The 24,391-nt window shown below is 36.7% G+C and overlaps 1 protein-coding gene across 2 annotated transcripts in view; it reads right to left on the reverse strand.

Moving 5' to 3' along the window:
• Nucleotides 1–797: 797 nt before the first annotated feature.
• The window catches only part of EREG (epiregulin), a 33,441-nt gene continuing 9,847 nt past the window's right edge, over nucleotides 798–24,391 (reverse strand). Inside the window, exons 2-5 of one of the 2 annotated variants that reach the window (XM_007495676.3) lie at nucleotides 12,754–12,840; nucleotides 5,865–5,988; nucleotides 4,633–4,779; nucleotides 798–2,806 (exon numbers count right to left, since the gene is read on the reverse strand). In XM_007495676.3, the coding sequence (XP_007495738.2) occupies nucleotides 2,716–2,806; nucleotides 4,633–4,779; nucleotides 5,865–5,988; nucleotides 12,754–12,840 (449 nt within the window). In that variant the 3' untranslated portion in view covers nucleotides 798–2,715. Of the gene's footprint in view, nucleotides 2,807–4,629; nucleotides 4,780–5,864; nucleotides 5,989–12,753; nucleotides 12,841–24,391 lie in introns of both variants that reach the window. The other variant, XM_001375305.5, reaches the window with a different exon arrangement.

Consider the following 24,391-nt stretch of genomic DNA (forward strand, 5'->3'; position numbering starts at 1 on the left):
CTATTTAGACAACATTAGTATAGTAACATCTTAATAAGAATCATTCACTGTTCATAAGTGTTCTGGTATACATTCTTTATAGTGAAGAGTTAGTATATGATATCTTATTTATTTTAGCAAATCAGTATATTTTCTGTATTTAATTATAGAAAGTTAACTTAGTTTTTTGAAATTTGTTTACAAACAAAGTTTTTCCATTTGGCACCATGGTTTGTTGCCTAGCTAGCTGAATATTATAACATCAGCTTGTTCTGAGGCTGTCCACGAACTCAGTTTACTTAAGTGTTCATTTTAAGCAAAGCACTCACTGTGTATAGGAATTTGTATTTTGGAGGTGCTTGATCTATCTACAAAGAAAAATTAGGAATTACTTTATTATAAATTATAAATACTAAATTATAAATTATAAAATGCCCCTAGAAGTCTTAATTGTGTTTATTTTTTTTTATTGTAACGTTAGACTTCTGCACATGGATGTAATTAAGGCACATCATTCTTGTAGGTCAAAAGTTGGATATGGTAAGACATATTTTGTTTTTACTGTATGTTTTTACTGAATGATCTATTCCCCATCCCAAAGCAAGAATGAATAAAACTAGGCTAAAGGCATAAAAGAGAACTCATGATTTATGAACTCTAAAACTATGAGATTGTTTCAGACAACATTAGGCAGATAAACCACTGGGCAAAAAGGGGAAACTTCTCTCTGTTATCTCATCCCAGGCTGTTAACTGTGCAACCACCAAGTTTTTAAGATAAGAAAACTCCACATATCATAAAAGATTCCTTTTTAACACTTTTTGGTCCACATCAAGTGCATTCCCAGGGGCAGATTTTAAGGGAGAAAAGACAAGAAATGCACAGGATGGATTGTTTTTGCATGTTTGGAGGACATTTGGAAGCTGATGACATCCCAGCTCCACTGACATCTTGGAATGCCCAACCTTTAGGAATTCTATGTTGCTGTACAAAAGAGTAGAGGATAGCATTCACTTTGCAGATTAGAAAACTAAAGATATATATATACACACATCCATTAAGTGATCTCATGGTAACTGTAGCTCACTGCTGGAGGGAAATAATTCCACGCTGACTTTCATCTTGCACTGTTTCTGTCTACTATGAAACCAACTGTTTAACAGTATTACACATTAAAACATAAGATTCTACCATCAAAGCTTTTCTGTATGTGTATGCATGTGTGTGTGTGTGTGTGTGTGTGTGCATTTGCATGTGCTTGTAGGTATACAAGTATGCCCACATTTTAACTAGGATCTAGTTTTTTAAAGATTTTATGGAAATAAATGTTGGAGAAAGAAGCATGAAATATACTCTCATTTTTAGGGACTTTCATGTGATAATTAAACAACACAACAACAACAATGATACAACAACAACAGACGTTAATAATCATCCATCAACTTTTCTCAACAAATACTATACAAATAGGACTGCTACTAAAGCTTCATTCCAATATTTCATTGTAGTATGGAAGTTCAACCTGGGTTCTGTTAGGCTAGGGCAACAAAGTAGCTTATCCTAAAAGCTAGAAAGACCTCTGAACACCAGACCAGAAATAGCATAAGCTTCGTGCAGATTTAATAAATACTGATTGAGTGATCAATCAACTATCTAGTTAAGTTTGAAGAGGCTCCTTACTCAAAGTTTGGTCTCTCACGGAAACTCATGGAAACTGTTTCTGAAAGAGCAAACTATAATGCTTTTTTGGTAGAGAAAAATCACAGTGAAGAAAACTCAAACCTTTTAGAATATTCAAGTATAAAATGAAGAAAACTAATGAGACTCTAAGGTGTCACTCAATACAAAGGATACCAAAAATGAAAATTATAGCCAACTTTTTTTTTTAAATGTTCATGAGGAATATACCACTAGGTTCAAATTACTATAAATAATTAATCTCCTGAAGTGGTTGCATTATTCAAGTTTGCACTGCATAGGCTGTGCACCACTGACCATATTTTATATAATTATAACTATGATTTATGAATATTTGGATACCAGGATTCATTATTCATACTAATTGAGACTTAACTGTATATTTGATCATTGAGTTTATATGGTAATTAAGCCATAAAACAGAACACTGTGTACTGCCACTTGAAGTAAATGAACATTCTTGCTGGAGAGTGGGGGGAAAAAAAACCCAAAATCTTTGTTCAGACTATTCCCATTGTCCATATTTTACATTTTTTATCTTTTTGATTGATACAAGACTCCAGAGAAAATTATATCTTCATCTTCTGATCCCCTTCCTTTGACGCCAATTTTCATGACATTTTCCAACCAATGGGCTCAGCATAGTAGTAAGACTTGCTTTGCTGTCATTAGTTAACATTTACTTGAGCATCCTGGACACATTCTAGGAGATAGTCTTGGATCAGATTTCTGTACAAAGACTTAAAAAGCTTTGTTGCTTCAATAAAACACTTAGCCCAGGATTTTGAATTTCTTATAAAAATTGATTTTATGTATAAAATACTGTATGCACTTTATACGCTAGTAAATATTCCATCATACAAAAATAATAAAATAAAAAATAAAAATAAATCTTCTCCAAGGATTTCTTTTAAAATAAAAATACATGGTTTGACCTTTTTTTGTTTTGAACATAAATATTATTAATAAAACAACACTATTAACACCAAGAGATTGTCACCAGGCAAATTGTAGGGCATGTGCCATTTGCTTCTTCTTTCAGACTTGTAGCAGTGTTGAGTTCTTTTCGTCATTCAAAGTTACTCTTTCATATTCCTTATTTGATTCTTTATTTTTTCTGTTTTTATACCTGAGAATATGTAGAAAGGAAAAATAAAACTCATTAGTATTTCAGTCAGCAGAGGTAAGAGCAAAGCAAGTCTACAATGTTAACGTGAGAAATAATTAGGTGGACTTGAAAGCTACATATTCCCCCATCTCATTTAATCAGTGCTACCAAACATCTATGCCAGACTTTGAATATATGGCCTTGACCAAGTGATCATCTTTAGTTCAAAATAATAGGGAGGGTTTGACTATTTGATGATTACCATTAACCAAGGGTACATGATAAACTTTTTTGTTGCTGTTGACTTTAGATGATCAAAAATAGAATTGTGTCATTGAACAACAAAGAGGAACACCTATCCAATCTTGCCTCAAGAATCTGAAGTTTCATAGCCAATATGGCATAGTTTTTTGTTTTGTTTTTATGATAAATTACTGTTAACCCAATGGGATTTTAGATCTCGAGTTGGAAGAGGACTTAGAAACCATTTAGTACATCTAGTCATTTTACAGATGGGGAAACTAAGAACAGATTAATTAAGTCATATGCTCAAGGATGAGTAGAGAATGAATACAGAGCTTGGATCCAAACTCAGATTCCATGAGTCCTGTACCCCAATTCAGGGCATTTCCCCCATTAGTCTCTGGCTGCCCTTATAACCTTACCTCAGCCTCCAACATTTTCATAAATGCTACCAATACCATATTGCTATTTTTTCAGCCATCTCCTTTTTTATCCCCTATATAACAATGTCATATTTAATGACAGCAAATATCCATACTCTGAAGGAATATCATTAATAAAGACTAAAATCATCCATATTATTTATTGCTCTCTCTCTTTCTCTCTCCCCCCCTCTCAGATATACAGATATATATATATATATATATATATATATGTTTGATGTAATTTGTTTTGACAGCACTCATTTTCCCCAATATATTCCCTCCTCTCCCTAATAACAAAAAATAAAAAAGAGAAAAAGGATAGTGAGCCCATTTTCTATTATTTCTTCCAGCTCTCATTCCTATGTTCTCTTGCATTGCTACCATAGATACATTCTGTCTCAGAAAAGTAGTCTTTTTCAAATAAAAGGCTGTAGGCATGTATTTAGACAGTACTTATACCTTCCCTTCTTTTCATTTCAAACATTTATGTGCATTTGTGATCTCAATGATTTGGATGTTTCATCCAATCAAACTGATAGTAAGTCATCTGTACTTGTCCATCCTGTCCATGAGGTCATCCCAAATGACCATCCAATGTGCTCACAACCTTCTTTATTTTCTTTTGACATCGCAAGGACACCCTGGGCAAGTTATTTGACATTTCAGTGCTCTGGATGACATGTAAGAATCTAAGTGGTAGAGAAAATGCCAAACTACATAGGAAGGAGGAGTTCCTGAATCAAATTAAATAAGCCCAAGCCCTAAGCTCCAGTCCCATAAAGGCCTTCATGACAACCTGTGCATTAGGTAATAATAACTAGTAACCATATAGCAAGTACTAGAAGATCAAAAACATTATTTTCTCAAAATATTAAATCTACTCTCTCCACTTTACAAGTAAGGAATTGAAAACTCAGAGAGGTTCATCAACTTGTCTAAAGTCACAAAGGCTCTATGGATAAAAAGACTGAAGCTCAGGGACTTGCTCACATCTCTCTTTTTTTTTTTTGAAAATTTTACTTAATTAGTCAATTTAGAACATTATTCTTTGGTTACACACACATGTCTCTTAACTGGTCATGAAAGCTCCATCTAGATTTTCACTCAAACTATAATAATTCTTCTGAGCTAGAAAATTTAAAAGTAAAACAAAAAGAGTATGAAGAAATGTCTTACCACCTGAGGAAGTAATACATGGATCCTGCTATGATGATCAGGAACAGAATAACAAGGATGACAGTAAGTACCACATATTCTTTGCTCAAGGGTTTTTGGACAGTTAGCAAAAAGTGCTCACATCGAACACCAGTGTAGCCCACATCACACCTAGATCAAAATAGAAAAGATAGACGTGACCATTCAATACAAGATTCACCTTTGAGGGAAAAGAAATATAGAGGCTTGGCACAGAGGAAGTCATGGGCTTGTACTCTGGTGCACATGCTATTCCCCACTCCCCAGTAGACCTAAAGGAAAGGCTTTTCTTTTCTTCCATTTTTGTTTCTGTATCCCAAGTGCTTAGGCAAGGACAGAGTTTTATTTATTAAATTAAAATTATAAGAAAATGAAAGAAACAATGTCATTTCCCTACACATGGGAATGGTTATAAAAGAAGCCATCACTGTGTATCAGAAACTGAGAGTTTGAAGGCAGGTAACTGGCACAATGTTTAGAGAGCTGGACCTGGATTCGGGAAGACTTGACTTCAATTCTAGCTTCAGCCACCTACCAGCTGTTTGATGGTGGTCAGGCAAGTCACTCTATTGCTCAATTTCTTCATCTATAAACAACAGCCTCTACGTCACAAGGTTGTTAATGTAGCTCAGTGTGATATTTGTTCAATGCTTTGCAAACCTTAAAGTGCTACATAAATGCTAACTATTTATAAAGAGACAAATACTGTAGATTTTTAAAAAAAAATTCATAGCTCTTAAGTGACCAGATTTGAACTCGTCTTCTTGATTCCAGACCTGGTGCTTTGAGGTGGGAACGAGGGTTTAAAACTCTCTTTGTTTCTATTTCAATATGTGAAGTAAATTATAATTTTAAAGAGAAAAGTGGCTTCAAATCAAGAGCGTAATTAACTGAATACTCCATAAAAAGAGGCTAACACATTGATGCCTATTTCCTATTGCCTGAAATTTTCTTAAAATTCATGCAAGGTACACACAAAATACTCATTAATCCAATTAAACCCAACAGGCATATGTTAACTGTGTAGTCTGTGCCAGGCATTGTGAGCCCCTGGGGAATGCTGACCAGGAGCGTGGCATAGTCAGACTTAGGAAGCCTTGGGAAGATTACTTTGACAGATTTGCAAAGGCTAAGTTGGGAAGGGGAGAGTCTAGAAGCAGGTAAAACAATTAGAAAGAAATTATCCAAGAAAGAGGTGATGACCACCACGTACATACCTACAGTAGTCTTGCTTCATGTCCACCAGATAGATGCATTGTCCATGTAAACAGTAGCCCTGCATGTTTTCTCCACAATTCATGATTGCCACTTGGGCCACCCGAGGATTATTTTCAATTTGGACTGTGGAAAGAATGGAAAATGGGTGGATTATTTTGCTTCAGTCTTAAAAATTGAGTGTTGACTTCACTATAATCATGCCATCTGACTACTATCAAGAATGGTTGGCCCCTTTAAAATAGAAACATGGAATCTCTGGATTGGAGGGACCCTAGGAGTGAGGAAATTGAGGCTCTTATCTGTGGCACACCCAAAGAAGAGATTTAGGAAAATAGACAGAAGCCTTCTGTCAGACCAACCATGCCATGGCACCAGAATAAGAGAGCACAATTTTATATTAGCCAATTAAGGGGGATTCTGGGACCTCTACTCTAGCCTGTCTGTGAGCAAAATTCCCTGAAGCCACATCCCTCCCTGTTAGGTAGTCCTCTAGTCATTACCTGAGGAACCACAGTGATGGAAAACAGAAGGGCACCTAAAGGGTAGTCCTCTCCTCCTTCTGACTGAACTAATTTTTAGGAAGCTTGTCCTGATGTTAAGTTGAATATGTGTCTGTGCAGCATCCATCCATTACTCTTAGTTTAATGGTAATAATGTTCATAATAATAGAATTTATGAACTTCTATCTGTCTATTGTTGTTGAGTCATTTCAGCCTTTGTCACCCTGTTTGGAATTTTCTTGGCAAAAATTACTAGAGGAATTTGCCATTTCCTTCTGCAGCTCATTTTACAGATGAGGAAACTGAGGCAAATAGTGTTAAATGACTTGCCCAAGATCACACTGCTAGAATCTGAGGCCAGATTTTAATTCATGAAGATAGGTCTTCCTGGCTCCCGGTCCAAAGCATTGTGTCACCTAGCTGCCCTTCCACCCATTAATCTTAGTCTGATAATAACAAATAGCATTTGTATGGCTCTTCATAGAAATTCCACCCACTACTCATAGTTTAATAATAATAAGAGCATATTTTATTTATAAAAACAAATAACTTTAAAGTGATTTGCAAAAATTATTTAATTTATCCTCACAACAACCCTGGGAGGAGGCTGCTTGTTTTATCTCCATTTTACAAATGAGGAAATGGAAGTAAGCAGAGGTGAAACCCAAGGTCCCATTGATAATAAGTATCTGAGATAGAATTTCCCATCAGTTTTTCTCAGCTACAAGTCTTCTGCCTGGCAGTCTTTCAGATACTTGAATCCAATAGCCATGTCTCTCTCAAGTCACCAGGACCGCACTTATTTTTACTTATCCTCACATGGCATCAAGTTTAGATACTGCCTCAAACAATGGCAGCTAAGGGATGCCACAGTGAGCAAAGCTCTGGGCCCTGGACCTAAGAAGATCTTGCTACCTTGTCACATTGGGCAAAACACTTAACTTCTGCCTCAGTTTCCTCAACTGTAAAGTGGAGATCATAGCAGCACCAACCTTCCATGGCTGTTGTGAGAATCAAATGGGATTATAACTTTAATCATTTATGCCTAGTATACTGTGGATGTATAATAAAAGCTTATTCCCTTCTTCTTTCCACTTTAGATGCTTTCTATGGATTTCCCTGGGATAGTTAGGTTAATCTCAGTTTCCTCATCTGTAAAATAGGCATAATAGTAGAACCTACTTACTAGGGTTGTTGTGAGGATCAAATGAAATAATATTTGTAAAGAGTTTTGAAAACATTAAAGTTCTCTATAAATGCTATCAATCATTGTTATCATCATTACTAATATGAACTAGAGGTGTTTTCAAATCTTATCTACCTCTATTTTTTCTTATAATCTCTTCCCTCCCCACCTTTTATTGACCTTTCTTTGTAAACTCAGCATAGTGCCTAGCATATAGGGAGGGCTTGATAAATGCTTAACTGGTTTCAGCTCCTATAGTTCAACCAACAGGAAAACCTATTCAGAATTGCCAGATTGATGTCCAATTGACCTCTGGGCATCTACCTTTATGGGGCCCTTGGGATGATCAAATGAAAAAAAGGACATGAAAGCCACCTCCCCATACCCCAATTTTTAACTGGACAGGTATATATGTCATACATAGATACATAGACAGATAGATAGACAGACAGAGATAAGGAAATAGAGAGACAGACAGTCAAACAGACAGACAGACAGACAGACAGACAGACAGAGAGAGAGGTAGATAGATAGATATAGTATATAGTATAGAGAGTATAGGAAACTCCCAGGGAACATTTCCTGCTACTAATGCCAGTCCACCTTTTTTTCCATTCAGATTATAGAATTGTCTGGCACCCCAAGATTGCCCAGGATCACACAATACCTATATGTGTTAGGTATGAGACTTGAACTCAGGTTTTCCTGATTTGGAGGCTAGCTTCTTGATAGGACTACATTACTTCCCCTCAATAACGTGCTTGAAGACCCTTGGAAGAATAAAACAGGATAGAAATGTGAATGTTTAGTCTGACTGATAACATCTGGATTATTCCAAATACCCCCTTCCAGAGAGGACGAAGATGCTGCCCACGTCCCACCAGAGAAGGGATGGACTCAAGATGCACAATAAGAAGCACATTTTTGGACTCAGCCAATGTGGGAATTTGTTTCGTTACTAGGATTTTTTTCATTTTTTTTCTCATAGGATGTAGAAAAAGGAAATGTTTATTAATTGGAAACAAAATTTCTTTTTTAAAAAAGAGAAGGAAGGAGCCGGCCTCCCTTCCTCACTACAACCCATAGACATTGCCTTTTGGCAGTGCTGCTGTTCCCCTACAGCATTCACCATTGTCATCCCAATGAAGAGATCCTGTGAGCAGTTCCCAAGTGCTGAGCCCTGGGTGTAGCTTGGTATGAAGCAGAACAGGAAGGACCTGATTCTGTAATGCAGCACCTAGGCTGTTCTTAGATGCTGCGTGGGGGGAGGGAAGAGATGAGGAGTATGCACAGTGTAGCTGACTTGAAGACCTTGCCCTGCCCATTGGCACTCAGAGGTATTCCAACAAATGTGCCAGTATCCTAAATCAAGGGAAGATTTACTGACCCTCACCTGCCAGTTCTGTTTAAGGTGCCCATTTGATGAAGCACCACAAGGACTAATGAAAGGCCTCATGGTCGGTAGGAATTTGGGTAGGTCCAAGCCAAGAGCCACAGGGATGTATGGAAATGGCTGATATGAGGACAGGAGGCCTGAAGCCCATGCTAGAGCTGAATTTGGCACCTTCCTTGAAAGATAGTGTGGAGTACAGGGAAGGGGCACTGACTTCTGGACCCAGAAGATATCAGCTCAAAGCCTGTTTTCTCTACTTACTACATGTGTCAATATCCACAAATTGCTTCCCTTCTGAGACTCAGTTTCCTCATTCATAAAATGGGGATAAAAGTATCGAAACTAGGTACTTGGTGAGAAGTGTTTTGTAAATTGAAAAGTATTTTTTCATCAAAGTTCAGAGATCTAAAGTTGTAATGAACCCTCAGAGACAATGATGATGATGAAGATAGATAGATTGATGGATAGATAGATAGATAGATAGAATTTATATAAAGCTTCAAGGCTTATAAAGAACTTTACAAAAAATTTTCTTTATATCCTTACAAGTCATCAAGTCAATAGCATTATTAAATGTCTACTAGGTGCCAGGGGCTGCTAGATAGGCACAGTAGATAGAGCATCAGGTCTGAAGTCATGAAGACTTGAGTTCAAATTTGGTCTTAGTTACTTCCTAGCTGTGTGATCCTGAGAAAGTAATTTAATTCTGTTGTCTCAGTTTCCTCCTCTGTAAAATGGACTGCAGAAGGAAATGTCAAACCACTCCAGTATCTTTGCCAAGAAAACCCCAAATTAGGTCACAAAGAGTTTGACACAACTGAATTGATTCAACAATAATAACAAAACTAAGTTCCAGGGATTGCATTAAGGTCTGGGAATACAAAATAAGGGCAAAAAACATTCTGTGCTCTCAATAAAGGAAAACTTTTTCATGAAATTCCATCCATTCAAGGCACTAAGTTAAGTTCTTTCTAAATATTACTTTATAGAAGATAGAATCTATTATTATCCCCATTTTACAGTTGATGAGTTTTGAGTTTTGACAGAAGTCAGGTGACTTACTCAGGGTCACACAGCTAGCACATATCTGAGGTTAGATTTGAACTCAGGACTGTATGACTCCAGGCCCAGAACTCTATATACCATGGAGGCACTTGGCTGTCTCCTTTTTCAAGGAAAACATAGTCTAATGAGAGAGATGACAGGCAAACAACTACATATAAACAAGACATAAAGAGGATAAATTAGAGATGGTAATTAAAGATAATAACCCTGGGAAGTAGGTGCTAGTATTATACTCATTTATAGATAAGATACCTAAAGTCCAGAAATGGAAACTGTAAACACAGTGGGAAAAGGACTGCTTCTCCATTAGAAGTCTTGGGCTTAAATCCTCTCTGCTACTTTCTCCCTGTGTGACTTGATCAAAATACTTACCATCCCTACCCTACCACCATCTTGGTTTCATCTTTAAAATGAAGACATTAGCCTGGACTCTGAGGTCCCTCCCTTCCCTATATCCTACAGTCCTATGAAATGAAGTGACTCGCCAAGGTCTCACAGGCAGGAAGATATTATACCACTCTTATTCCCACCTACTTTGTGTTAGTACCTGGCTTGCCTTTCTTGATCTCTCTTCTTGGACCCTTGGCCTTGTAAAGTGGGGTTCCTTTCCCCGTCTTTATTTGGCTTCCTTGCTCCTGAGCCTGCCAAATTCCAGACTTGCTGCTGACAGTTCAGCTGTCCCCTCTATCTGTGGGTACTGCCTCTTCCCTTACTAACAGCTTCATGGCTCATTAATCCTTCAACTTTCTGGCACTTCAGGTTACAGCAAGGTTTATGAGACTTGAAAGCCCCAAAGGTGATAAAAGGTCAAAAATAGAAATAGATTCGAGAAAGGCAAATTCCCCCCAAAAGACTCACTGAATGCTTAGCATGGGCACATCTCCCCTTACCCAATTTCACCAGATATCGCTCAGGAGAATGTTTTCGAAGGGAAGTTTTATAGGAGGACTTCTCTGTATGACTATTATAGACATGAGTCCTCCTAAGGTCCTCCTAGGATCCATTTCCCTTCCTGAACCCTAAGCAGTGTCCTATTTCTACTTTTCTATTTTCTTCCCTTCCCCCCCCAAGTCTATTCCTCCTCAATTTAAAAAAAAAAAAAGTTATTCTGTTAGGTGGAATTCCAGGGTTTCCCTTTTTCATTTCATACTCTCCTCTCCTGCCTCTGAAAAATTCTGGCTTTGTGATCCTGGTCAAGTCACCTAACATCTCAGTATTCCAAGGGAGCTCTGTAAGGACTCTAAGTTTTAGAGAAAATGGAACCTGCATTAGTAGAGGGAGTTTCCTCATCCAGGAATTCCCTACAGCTGAACTCACGAACTTGATTCCTATCTAATCTCTATGTTTGAATTATCAAAGTAGTTCTATGGCCAGGTTCAATATCACTCATAAGATCATAGATTTTGCAGTTAAGGGGACTCAGACAGAGGCCATTACGTTCAATCCCTTCACTTTACTGGTGAGAAAATGGAGATTCAGGGTTTAAATTATTTGCTCAAGCTCACTGAACCCATGCCCTACCGTACTGCTCTTGCCTTTGTGTTTGTGTCTCTGTATTCACATTTATGTGGATATATGTCTATGTGTATATATAAACATGCATGTGCATATAGAAACATATATGTGCACATATAAACATGTATGTGCGCACATACATGAAAATCGCCTTTTGAGTGTTTTTCATTCTTAGGGTCAATAATAACAAAGATGAATATAACACTTGTTAGCAGAACTACAGGACAATTTTTGTTTTTGATGTTTTTAGACATTTTTTAGTTACATTTGACTCTTTGTGTCCCTATTTGGGCTTTTCTTGGCAAAAATATGGAGTGGTTTGCCGTTTTCTTCTCCTGCTCATTTTACAGATGAGAAACTGGAGCAGAGTTAAGTGACTTGCTCAGGGTCATGCAACTAAAGTGTTTGAGGGCAGATTTGAACTAAAAAGGATGAGTTCCTGATTTCTGATTCCAAGACCAGTGTCCTACCCACTGCATCATCTAAGTGTCCCTCTTTGGCAAAGTATTGGAAGAGCTTTTAATTGGTCACCTCATTTTGGAAATCAACTTGGAACTATGCTCAAAATATATACTATACTGTGCTTCTCCTTTGACCAAGTGATACCATTTGGCCTATTCCCCAAACAGATCAAAGAAAGAAGGCACACGCATATACATACACACACACAGAGCAGCTCTTCTTATGAGAGCTAAAAATGGAAATGAATGGATTGGTCTTCAGTTGAGGATTGGCTAAACAAATTATGGCACATATTTATGTGCCATATGCCAATTCATATTTATATGCCAGAAATATAATATTATTGTGTCAAAAAAAGAGCTTCAGAGGAAACTGAGAAGACTTTTATGAACTGATGCAGAGAGCTAAGTGAGCAAAACTAAGATAACAATTTATAGAATTATAGGCCATTGTATATATGTCCCATATATATTATATGTATATATAAAGGACATTGTAGAAAAAGCAACAATAAAAGTCTTTATAATTCTAGTCAATGCAATGGAATGTGCCACTTACATTCTTACAGAGAAGTGATCAACTTAAAATGAAAAGAGAGATGTATGTTTTTTAGGGATGGACAGGGTGGAACTTTGCTTTGCAGGACTATGCATGCTTATGATGAGAGGGCTTTTTTGAAGAGAAGGGAGTTGTTTTGGTTCCATAGGGAAAGAGTAGTCACATGCATTATAAATACACATAGAAATAATTTTTTAAAATAATTATACCTAAAGCGGTGCAGTTATCATCTGATTCTCCTGGGATACATGATGGAATCACAGTTGTATTGTGAACATCTTGCAAAAGGCACAAACCTGTTTCAAAGGAAGGGATTTCCATTAATATTTCAAATAAAGGTCTAGATAGTCTTTTAAATGATTACAGTATTTACAGAGATCTTTCATGTATTCCTTGAGCATGGATGTCTTCTCAAGATAAATAAAAATAATAAAAAGAAGCTTTCAGTTCTCTAGCATAAGCATACATTATGTTTCAGCAGTTACTTTTATTCTTCTGTTAACTAATGTGACATAAGTAACTTTTCTGAAGACAGAAAGGTAAGTTACAGCAAAAATAAATTAAGAAGCAGGAATTTAAGAAAGTACCATGAAAGGGAGATGGGAGAGTTGAAATCATAAGCTCCACAGTCAACTCCAGAAACTCCATTAATTCTAAAATGAAGGTCTAGGTGGTACAGTGAATAGAGAGTCAGGCCCAGAGTCCGAAGGCTCATTTTTCTGAGTTAAAACCTGGCCTTACTAGCTATGTTATCTTGGGCAAGTCACTTAACCGTGTTTGCCTCAATTTCCTCATACATAAAATGAGCTGGAGAAGGAAGTGGCAAACTTCAATATCTCTGCCAAGAAAACCCCAAAAGGTAACATGAAAAGCTGGACACAACTGACGTGACTCAACAACCACAAAATGAATGTCTATGTATTGGAGTCATACTGTGAGGGTAAGGCAGATATCAAAAGAATATAAAAGTGTGTGTGTGTATGTGTGTGTGTATGTATAAATATATAATACTATTTATATTGAGGAAAAGAAATGTGCATTTATTAAGCATCTATGTGCTAAGCAGTTTACAAATATTATTTCATTTGATCATCTCAACAACCCTGACAGGGAGGTGCTGTTAAAAACTCCATTTTACCATTGAGGAAACAGGTAAATCGGGTTAAATGACTTGCCCAGAGTCACAGAGATAATAAGTGTCTGAGGCCAGATTTGAATTCATGTCTTCCACTGATGAATGACAGAGAAAGTAAACTTTTAAAAATTCAGTATTATTCTTTTAAAGTAAGTGATCTTTTATTTTGATTAAATTTTTAAAATTTTAATTCATTATTATTATATTATTAATTAATTATTTGTTATATTAAAATATGCAGGTAACTTCCTCCTTCCATTCCCCCATTAGAGAAGGCATCATTTGACAAAAGATATATTTCTATATAAAACTATGTCTTGTATATTTACAGAATAACTTGTAGACATATTTAAGTCATTCTTCAAACAATATTTCTGTTGCTGTATATAATGTTTTCTTGGTTCTGTTCATTTCACTCTTCAAAATTTTATATAGGTCTTTCCATGTTTTTAAAAAAAATTAGCCTGCTCATCATTTCTTATGGCACAATATTATTCCATCACAATCATATTCTACACCTTGTTCAGCCATCCCCTAATTGATGGGCAACCTGTCAACTTCCAATTCCTTTCCACCACAAAGAGAACTGCTATAAATATTTTAGAACATATAGATTCTTTTCCTTTTTCCCTGATCACCTTAGGAAATAAGTGATATTGCTGAGTCAAAATGTATACACAGTTTTATAATTCTTTGGGAATAATTCCAGATTGTTCTCTAAATAGCCAGTTTAGATCAGTTCACAGTTCCACCAACAATGTATTACTGTCTCCCTGTTTCCACATCCCCTTCAACATTTGTCATTTTGTCCTTTTATCATTATAGTCAGTTTGATAAGTATTAGGTATCTCAGAGTTGTTTGGTCATAGGTCCAAATTGCTCTCCAGAATGGATGCATCAGTTCACAATCCCCCCCCCCCCCATGCATTAGTGTTTCCCTTTTCCCACACCCTCTTCAAGTTTTGTCATGTTCCTTTTCTGTCATAGTAGTCAATCTGATCAGTTTGGGGTGGTACCTCAGAGGTGTTTTAATTTGCATTTCTCTAATTAATAGTGTTTTAAAGCATTTTTTTCACAAACCTATAGAGAATCACTTTGAGAACTGCTTGTTCATTTCCTTTGGCCATTTATCAATTGGGAAATGACTTGTATTTGAGTATGTTCAATTAACTTCTTTATGTATTTGAGAAATGAGGTCTTTATTAGAAAGAATTGTAAACATTTTTCATCAGTATGATTACTGTATATTACTCTCCATTCTATTTCCCCCCTGTTTCCCTTTACTCTCTCCTTTCATTCTGTGCACCTTCAAAAGTGGTTAGCTTCTGACTACTACATCCCCCAATTTGTCTTCTTTTCTACTGGCTTCCCCACTTGTCTTATCCCCTTTCCCTCCTATTTTTCTATAGGGGAAGACGGTTTTCTATAACCAGTTGATTGTGTATGTTCTTCCTTCTTTAAGTAAAAATCCATAAATTTGAAGTAAAATTCAGTCATCCCACATCACATATCATTTATCACATATAGGAAATGGCTAAATAGATACTTGGGCTCTGTAAGACTTAAACATTCAGATACTATGTTCTACTGCTCTGATACAATCTCTTAGTTCACTGGGAACTTGAGAAGGCAGTTCAACTCCCTTTACCTGGTTTCTATCAGAGAAACAGAAGTAGTCAAAGTTCCCCAAATAATGGTTTGCTTTGAAAAGCACCAAGGCATTGTTTAATCCTGGGATCATCCTATCAGGGACATACAAAACACTCAAACAGATGCAAAAATATGAGAACTGAGAGGAAAAGAGGGGGTGCTCATTCAACTTGTTACCGATTTACTTAACATATGCTGAAAACAAATAGAAAAGAATAATTTCTGTTATGCTGAAGATCCAGATGTTAACCTCTGTGACTAGTTCCACTACACAGAAATAGACCTTGTGTAATAGGAACAGAGATTGGAAATGGGCAAAATTAATAAAACAAGGTGTTTTCTCCTCCTACCATATTTGGAGTGGGTGTATTGTGTTCAAATCATGGCCTGACTCTCTGTGTGTCAGTGATTGAAACTTCTAAGGCTTCAATCTACTCATTTGGAAAAGTGACAGATTTGAATGAGAAGTTCATCAAGGCTACTTCTGAGTCTAGATTCTCTGAGCAGCATCAGATTTTATGATCCCAGAAGTTATAACTGGAAGAAGAAGAGGCCCGAGATAATCACAAACAAGCAGGACAAGTTGAAAAGTAAGCTTTTACACAACAGAAATTCTCATCTTTGGATGTAATTCTTTCCTTCTTTTCTACAATGTGTATGGAAGTAGCCATTTTATTTGGACTCTGTGAAATTTGGAATCAAAAAACAAAAACAAATTAAAGTTATTACTGGGATTGACTTCCCAGGGAATCCATCTAGGTGTGTTTATTTGATGAATCATTCATGGGTTTATTTATTTGTTCAATTACCTATTTGTGCATGTACCTGTGGATGTATGTGTTTGTGGGCAGAGTGTGCTGAGAGTGCCCTCTACTGCCACATGGTAATATTAGTATGGTTCCATTCAAGAGGTAATAGCCACCCATCCCTGCTTACTCTATTTGGCATTTTTAAAAGTCCTGTCTCTGGACAATTGATGGATATTCTTCCTTCCTGAAATGCCAGGGGGTAGGTTTTTAAAGCTGGATGCCCTATTTTTCATTCACTAAAACTAGGTGCAGCGTGCCCAATCTCCTAAACCCAATTGGTGTTTACACTAATAGAACAATGGTGTATCTGCTTCAGTTCCATGTATGTCTTGGACTCCTACAATTTCAGAAATGTCAGGGATCACATAAACCATCTAATCTATGTCAACATTTTAATTTTTATAAATAGAAAGAGATTGCTGCCCATAGAGCTGAACTATTTTGTCTGAAGGATGACACCACTTATCAGTAGCTTATATTTAAAAATACTGTAAAATTAAAAGGCTAGGAAACAAAAGCATATCTTCAACCTGCTTTCATAGAACCAATTTTCAGTATGAATACACACCGTGAAAGCGGGGCCTCACAATCCTTCTGACCTTTGGGGTTTTAAGCAGGAGGTGTCAGTAATAGCTTTTAAAAAGTTCAAGACTGTCAATTGAATCTGTGAGTAGGCTGATATTTCTCTATTAATCTCTAATGATAAAATATAGACACACAATCTTTATTGTTTATTTTCGTCCAAATGGACTAAGGTGAAGAAAAAACATTCCAATCTAATCCACATTACTCACTGCAAAGGAGCAGTGGGATTCTTATCGATTTCAACCTTTTGTCAGTTTCCTAAAAAAAAAAATACTAGTTTTAACTATATTATTATTTATTCTCATTCAATCTTCTCAACAAATAATGAAAACCCCAAGAGGGCATATTACTAAATCTTCTTATGAGAAATAACAAGTCTGTAAAACACACACTTATCTAGTCTAGTCTCTTTATGCTTCACAGAAACCAGATACTAGCCTTTCCTTTGTTGTTAATTTTTCCACTGCTGGAAACTTGGTTCCAGTTCATTCAGGCCACAGGTGAAATATTTGTCTTTGTTAATTAAAGAATGTTCAATTCAGGGTGTGCCAGCCTGAGAACTGGGCTTTCCTTACCTGCGGCCCTCCCTTGGAGCCAGTCCAGTGATCAGGAAGATTTCCGTGAGTCTTGCCACTGAATTGCTGGATTAATATTTCATTTTTGAACCTCATTTTATCTCATTCCAAAGCTTCCCCTTATCAGCTGTATTCAGTTGCCATCTTTTACTTACTTGGCTGTAGTCATTAGGTAAGGGCAACATGAGGACAGAAAGTTTTTTTAAAAATTGATCTTTGCTTCTCCCCTTGTACATAGTAACAATGGTACATGTAAGATCACAGACTTGGGAACTGGTGGAGATATTAGAGATCCTCTGCTTTAACATCCTCATCTTACAGATGAGGAAACTGAGTCCTAGAGAGGGGAAGTGAATTGTCCCAAGTCACTTAGTGACTAAGTGACCTGGGATTCAAATCTAGGTCTTCTGTAGCTCAAATGCAGCTCATCTTCCATGACCTCTCCAAGTGAATGCCTGATAAACATGGAACTAAACCAGTTCTATTGCATTGCATTGGTACCACAATGACTTGAACTAAGGTACAATCAATTAAGGATGGCATAAATGCTTTACCTATGAATTTCCTGAATCTTTCAGTTCCTCTGGATTATGGGAACAGAATATCCATTCTATAGTTCAGTTATTGACCTCCTGGTAGAGCTTCCAATATGTGGCTGACATAGCTTGTACTATGATTTTCTCCTCTAATAGTGTAATCAGACAGTGATTTTCCTCCATTAACACCCTTACCTTCGGACTTAGTATCAAATTTAAATGGCTTGTCCAGGATCATACAGTATCTGAGGCCACATTCAAATCCAGGTCCTTCTGACTCCATGCCTGGTGCTCTATCCACTACATTACCAACCCAGCTGCCTCTCTGACTAGGATAAGCTAGAGCTGTCTGATTATGGTCACAGATTCCTAGAATGAGATCTGGAAGGAACTTCAGAGGCCATTGAGTCCAAACTGAGACTTAAGGAGATTATGTGATTTGATGCAGGTTATATCTGCATATATATATATATATATATACATATATATATATATATAACACAGCTCATATCTGTGCTGTATACTATATCATGCTGCCTTTTAAGGATGAATAAACAAAAATAAATAAAAGTGTCATTTGCACATATACACATACACATCTGCATGTGTGTATATATACATGTATGAATATATGCATATATCCATGCATATATTTACATTCATATATACCTATATGGAGAGAGCTGCTACAAAATGTAATGGGAAAAGGATAGAGATAGGATAAGATTTAAGAGAAGTTACAAAGTAAAAAGAAAGCCACCACAGACAGTACAGCCTCTTGCCCAGGTTAAGCATGGTTGCTCTCAAAATCAAGTTCATTTGCCATGTCTCTTCTCTCAATCCCCTTCCATAGACATACTCAATATTTTTTTACACGTAAACTTGAAAAAGATAGAAATCTGGTGAAAGCATGCTTGGGTCTTGAACTTCTCGGGTCACAAAAATTTGATGGGTACAAGTTTTTGAATGGTTCCACATCAGTGAAAACTCCAGTATAACAGCAGGAAGTGTGGTGGGTGACTCACAGCAGACAAGCTACCTCTTCCCTCTGAGTCAGGACTCAACCCACACCCTTGCACAGGTCTAGGGGCCTTGGTGTGTGGGAGGTGTGAGTGCCATCCTTTGGAATGGGGGCAAAGCCCTATTACTAAACACTGACTTCCCTGGAGCATTCACTATATTAGAAGGTATTTGCCCCATCATTGTTCACAGGAATTCTGGGGGTCGGAAATGTCATTCTCAATTGCGTATAGTTCTCTCTAACTTGGTTCCTACAAGCCATATTGGGTAGCACAATTGGTAAATGTAATATCATGATTAGTTAAACTAGACACGATTGGAAAATTAGTTGCCATTTATTTCACTAAATGGATGAATCAAACATAAAAATACTCAGTAGTACACTCTTCCTCTGCAGCCTTATTCTGCCTTGGAGGCCACCCTAGACTTTGAAAAGTTGATGACTATGGAGCGCAAGCTCTGGCAGGTCCAACCAAATTGGAAAGGCTTCAATGATAGACTTAGAGATGGATTGTTCATTTGTCATCTCAAAACCAGCAAAAGCCAGATTTGGGGAGGCTTATTATCAAAAGACTAGTCAATAGGTCAATGTATTTTCACTATATCCATTGTTTTTTTTTTTTTGTTATTCAGTGGTTTTAGTTGTGCCCAACGCTTTATGATCCCATTAGGGATTTTCTTAGCAAAGATATTGGAGGGCTTTGCCATTGCCTTCTCTAGCTCATTTTACAGATGAGGAAACTGAGGCAAATAGTATTAAATGGGTCACACAGCTAGTAAGTGTCTGATGCTGAATTTTGACTCAGGAAGATGTCTTACTGATTCCATATCCAGTGCTCTATCCACTGCACTACCTAACTACAATCCACATCAGTGGATTCAATTCCTGAAGTACTTAAATATGCAGGAAACATCTAAAACAGACATTTATCTGATAGATCATCAATCTTTGCCCAGCCCAACCAGGTCACAAAATCTTCTTTCTTTTCACTTTTATTTTCTATGAAGATTAACCAACTCTTGACCAAGTAGACATTAACCAACTTGTTATCAATAACTCTTCAGGGGATATTCTATGATTTTAGGAATTACACAAAACATCAAAGAATTTGGTTGTTTTTGTTTGGGGGAATGGACATAAAAGGAAGAGTCCCAAGTCCTCAATCTGTTTATTAAACTTCATTAACAGTTAAGGTCATACTTCGCCTACTAAAAACAATTATAAGCTCCCCATCATATTAGTTATGAATAAGCACTGTTTTCTTCTTGCACTTTTCAATTTGCAACATGTTTATTTTTATTGAAGAATGCAAATGTCAGAGTTTTTGCAAGGCTTTGATTTGGCTATAAATGACTCCTATTCCTACTGTCTGCCAACAAACATATAATTATGTTTCATTAAGAACTGAATTAAAAATGCCTAAGAAATGTTTAAAATGAAGCTAGATCTTGATAAGAGCAAGAGGAAATTGTAGATATTTGCACTTAATAGCTAAGTTATTATGCAGCATGGCAAGAACTCTCAATATATGCTGTTCTTTCATTCATAGGAAGGATAGGACTACTCTGAATTGGTCCTTTTGAGATATTTTGCTTTATTACTGTAATTTACTGGTAACTTACAACCTACCTCTGGATATATTAAAACCTTGTATTTATGCAGTGCTGGGTTCACAATTCAAATAAGGCACTGATAATTTTTAATGAAGTTATATTTTAGCTAATGATGGGAAATGTTATTTATAATAATATATAATAGAAAGACAGCCTTGTTGTATAAAGTGTACTGTTCAAACACTCATTTAATTAGATAGTTTAGGGGGACTTTGTTTGGTTTTAGTTGTTGGATTCTTTGGACCTTGTAAAATGTATTTCTTTCATCAAATTCTGATTAAATCCTGGCTAGGTTCAAGGATAAAAATAGTGAGGCATAATGGATAGGGACCCAGCTTTGGAGCCAGGAGAAACTGAATTCAGGTCCCACGTGGTTGTGCGATGGGGCAAGTCTCAACCTCTCAGAGCCCCAAGAAACTCTCTAAGACAGTAAGTTATGGAAGAATGGCTGATCTACATTGGTAGAGGAAATTTTCTCACTGAGAGCTGTCTATACTGACAAAAATCATTGATCTGGACACACACACACACACACAAACACACAAATATTCAGTCACTCTCACACACTGTTCAAGTCCCTGAGCTAGGTAAAAAAGTAAAAACAAAAAGACAAAAGGTAAAAGCACTTACTCCTTTCAGTGAGAGGTCACATGACATAGGATAATAGAAGGAAAATTTTGGGTTCAGGAAGATGGAAGGTTTAAATTCTATTTGTAAGAGGTTAGTTTTGTGATCAAGGGCAAATCCCTTAATTTAGCCTTGAGTTTTTCACCTAAAAAACAGGGGTGATACTTGTTACTACGAGATGCAAATGAGAGAAAGTATATAAAACATTTTGCAATTGTTAAAGTACTTGATAAATGTCAAACTTTATTTCTTTGTACAATGCAAGGTGTCCCATAGTCTCCCTGCAGTTTTAAGCTATTAAAAGCTAGATTAATTTATAAACTATTTCTAGATAGAGTAAAACATTGTTGAAATTTTCAGTTTTATGCAATTGGCATCACACATTCAAATAAAGCAATAGTAAAAATAATTTAAAAAATATTTTAAGTTACTAAAGCTTAAAATTGCATGGAGACTTTTCAGATGGTCTCTACATAATATTCATGAGGATAGGGACTGAACTTTTGATTTAATTGATGAAAGCATTTCAATTAAATCAGAGGTCCAGATAGAGGAAATCCCTCCATAAAGGAGGAATTAAAAAATTCCCTCTATTGGTATAGGTTGGCGCCTTCTCCCCAATTTATCATCTTGCCTAAGGCATTGAAAACAGTTAAGTGGGTTGCCCATGGTAACCCAGCTTATATGGGTCAAGTCTCCTGGCTCCAAGGATAGTTTGATAGCCATATTTTCTGCCTGTATATATAATATTTTTTTTTAAAAACCCTTACCTTCCGTCTTGGAGTCAATACTGTGTATTGGCTCCAAGGCAGAAGAGTGGTAAGGGCTAGGCAATGGGGGTCAAGTGACTTGCCCAGGGTCACACAGCTGGGAAGTGTCTGAGGCCAGATTTGAACCTAGGACCTCCCGTCTCTAGGCCTGGCTCTCAATCCACTGAGCTACCCAGCTGCCCCCTATATATAATAATTTTAATAATTATTAGAATAACAGGAGATTTTCAAAGTGCTTTATAGATGTTATCTCATTTGATCCTCACAATAACTTTAAGAGGTAGGCACTATTATTATTCCCATTTTACTATTGAAGAAACCAAGACAGACAATTTAAGTGACTTGTGGAGGTGGCACAGCTAATAACTGAGGCAGAATTTGAATTCAAGTCTTCCTGATTCCTTCTTCAGAGTTCTCTGTTCAGGTTCCTACTTTAAATCACTTTGGCAACTGAGTGTGGTGAATAGTTTGAAGATGGCTGATATTAGGTATAGGAGAGAAATTGGAAGCTACTGAAACAATGCCAGTAAGAATTGAGAAAGACTTGAATTAGGGCCGTGGCCCTACAGATGATGGGAAAGGGACAAATGGCAGAGAAGACATGGAGAAAGATTAGCTAATATATGGTAACTTGATTGGATTTGGAAGTTGAGGAAGTCAATTCCCTTAAATTAAGGAAAATCAACAAGTCAATAAGCAATAATTAAGCACCTACTTTGTCCCAAGCTTCTGTGCTAAGTGCTATATATAAGGCAAAAAATGGTCCCTGCTCTCAAGGAACTCTCAGTCTAATGGGAGAAACAACATATAAACAATTTACACACATGTAAGATGGAGTCAGGATGGATTGGCTGGTGATATTCAACAGAGGGGAGACACTAATATTAGGAGGGATTAGGAAAGGGTTCCTATAGAAGGGATGATTTTTTCTGGGAAATGAAGGAAGTCAGGAAAGTCAGGAAAATCAGAAGGAGATGAGAAGAAAGAGAATTCCCAGCATGAGGGACAGTCAGTGAAAATGTATGTAGTCAGGAAATTGAGCATCTTGATAGAGGAAGAACAAGGAGGCCAGTGTCATTGGGTCACAGAATATGTGGAGGTGAATAAGGTGTAAGAAGGTTGGTAAAATGTGGGCAGGAAAAAGTAATAGATGACTCTTGGATTGCAGAGCTGAGAAACTAAAAGACTAGTGAAGCCCTCAACAAAAACAGGGAAATTAGGAGGAAGACATGTTCAAAAATGGAGTTGAGTATGTAGAGTCTGAGATGCCTATTGGATGATCAGGAACTGGAGCTGTCCACTAGGGGATATATGAATGGCACCAAAGAGAGAGATAGGAGTGGATAACTGTGGGTCTTGACCCCTGCAAGGCAGGTACATTCTGTTTGATGTCCTTTTCTAAGAGGGTAGAAGGATAACATTTGCCTCTGCCTTTCCTCCATCCCTAAGTCTGCCTACTTCTGGAAAATTGCTACTGGTGATCTAATCTAGGGCTGTGATCTTGGTAATATTAGGTCTTTAAAAAAAACCTTAGATTCATCTTAGAATCAATACTACGTATTGATTCCAAATCAGAAGAATGGTAAGGGATAGACAATGGGCATTAAAGGACTTGCCCCGGGTCACACAGCTAGGAAGTGTCTGAGGCCAGATTTGAGCTCAGAACCTCTCATCTCTAGATCTGGCTTTCAGTACACTGAGTCACCTAATTGGACCCAGAATATTAGGTTTTTATGTTCTCTTCATTATATTATTTATACAATTTTAGACTCTTCATGTTTTATTTTCATGTTATGTTTCTTTTTTCTCTTAGAAACACATTGAGTGACATTTCATTGTAGAAATACAATTTTAATCAACATCTTCAAAGACAATCAATGAATAGAAAGTAAAAACATCAAAATTCTCTCTCATTCACAACTATCCCTCAAAGCTATTCTTTTTGTCAGTCAGAGAATGCAATAAGTGCATCATTCCTTTGAGAACTTCAAAGATATATTATAGCATGAGATTTCAGGAGGTAAGGAAATTTTGTGTAAGAATCAGTGCAGTAAAATCTATATATTCCATAAAGAGAAGAGTCAGGACCAATTGACACAGATTTAAAGAAAAAGAATCATTGGAGAGCTTAGATTTACAAAGCACTTTACACACCTCATATCATAACACTGAGGTAAGGGTTAGTGTTACCTCCATTTTACAGATTGTTCATCCAAAGCTATATAGACTAATAGGATCCCAAGTCCCTACTTTGTCTATCTACCATCTATATACTCATCACTAGTAAGTATGTGGTATCATCAATGGATATAGAGATATCTTCATCTACTTATATATTAATCTAGATGTTATGTAAAAAAAGACTTGGATTTCATTATAATGATTGTTTTTTAATCTTAGCCCACATGCCAGACTGTAAGCTTCCTGAGGGCAAGGGATATGCCTCATCTAAGCTTTTTGACTTTCCCTGTTGGTGATTGTTGTTCTTTGTGCTCAAAAAGGACCAAAATGACATCACATCCTTTG

Source organism: Monodelphis domestica, chromosome 6 (genome assembly GCF_027887165.1).
Source record: "Monodelphis domestica isolate mMonDom1 chromosome 6, mMonDom1.pri, whole genome shotgun sequence".
Lineage (NCBI taxonomy): Eukaryota > Metazoa > Chordata > Mammalia > Didelphimorphia > Didelphidae > Monodelphis > Monodelphis domestica.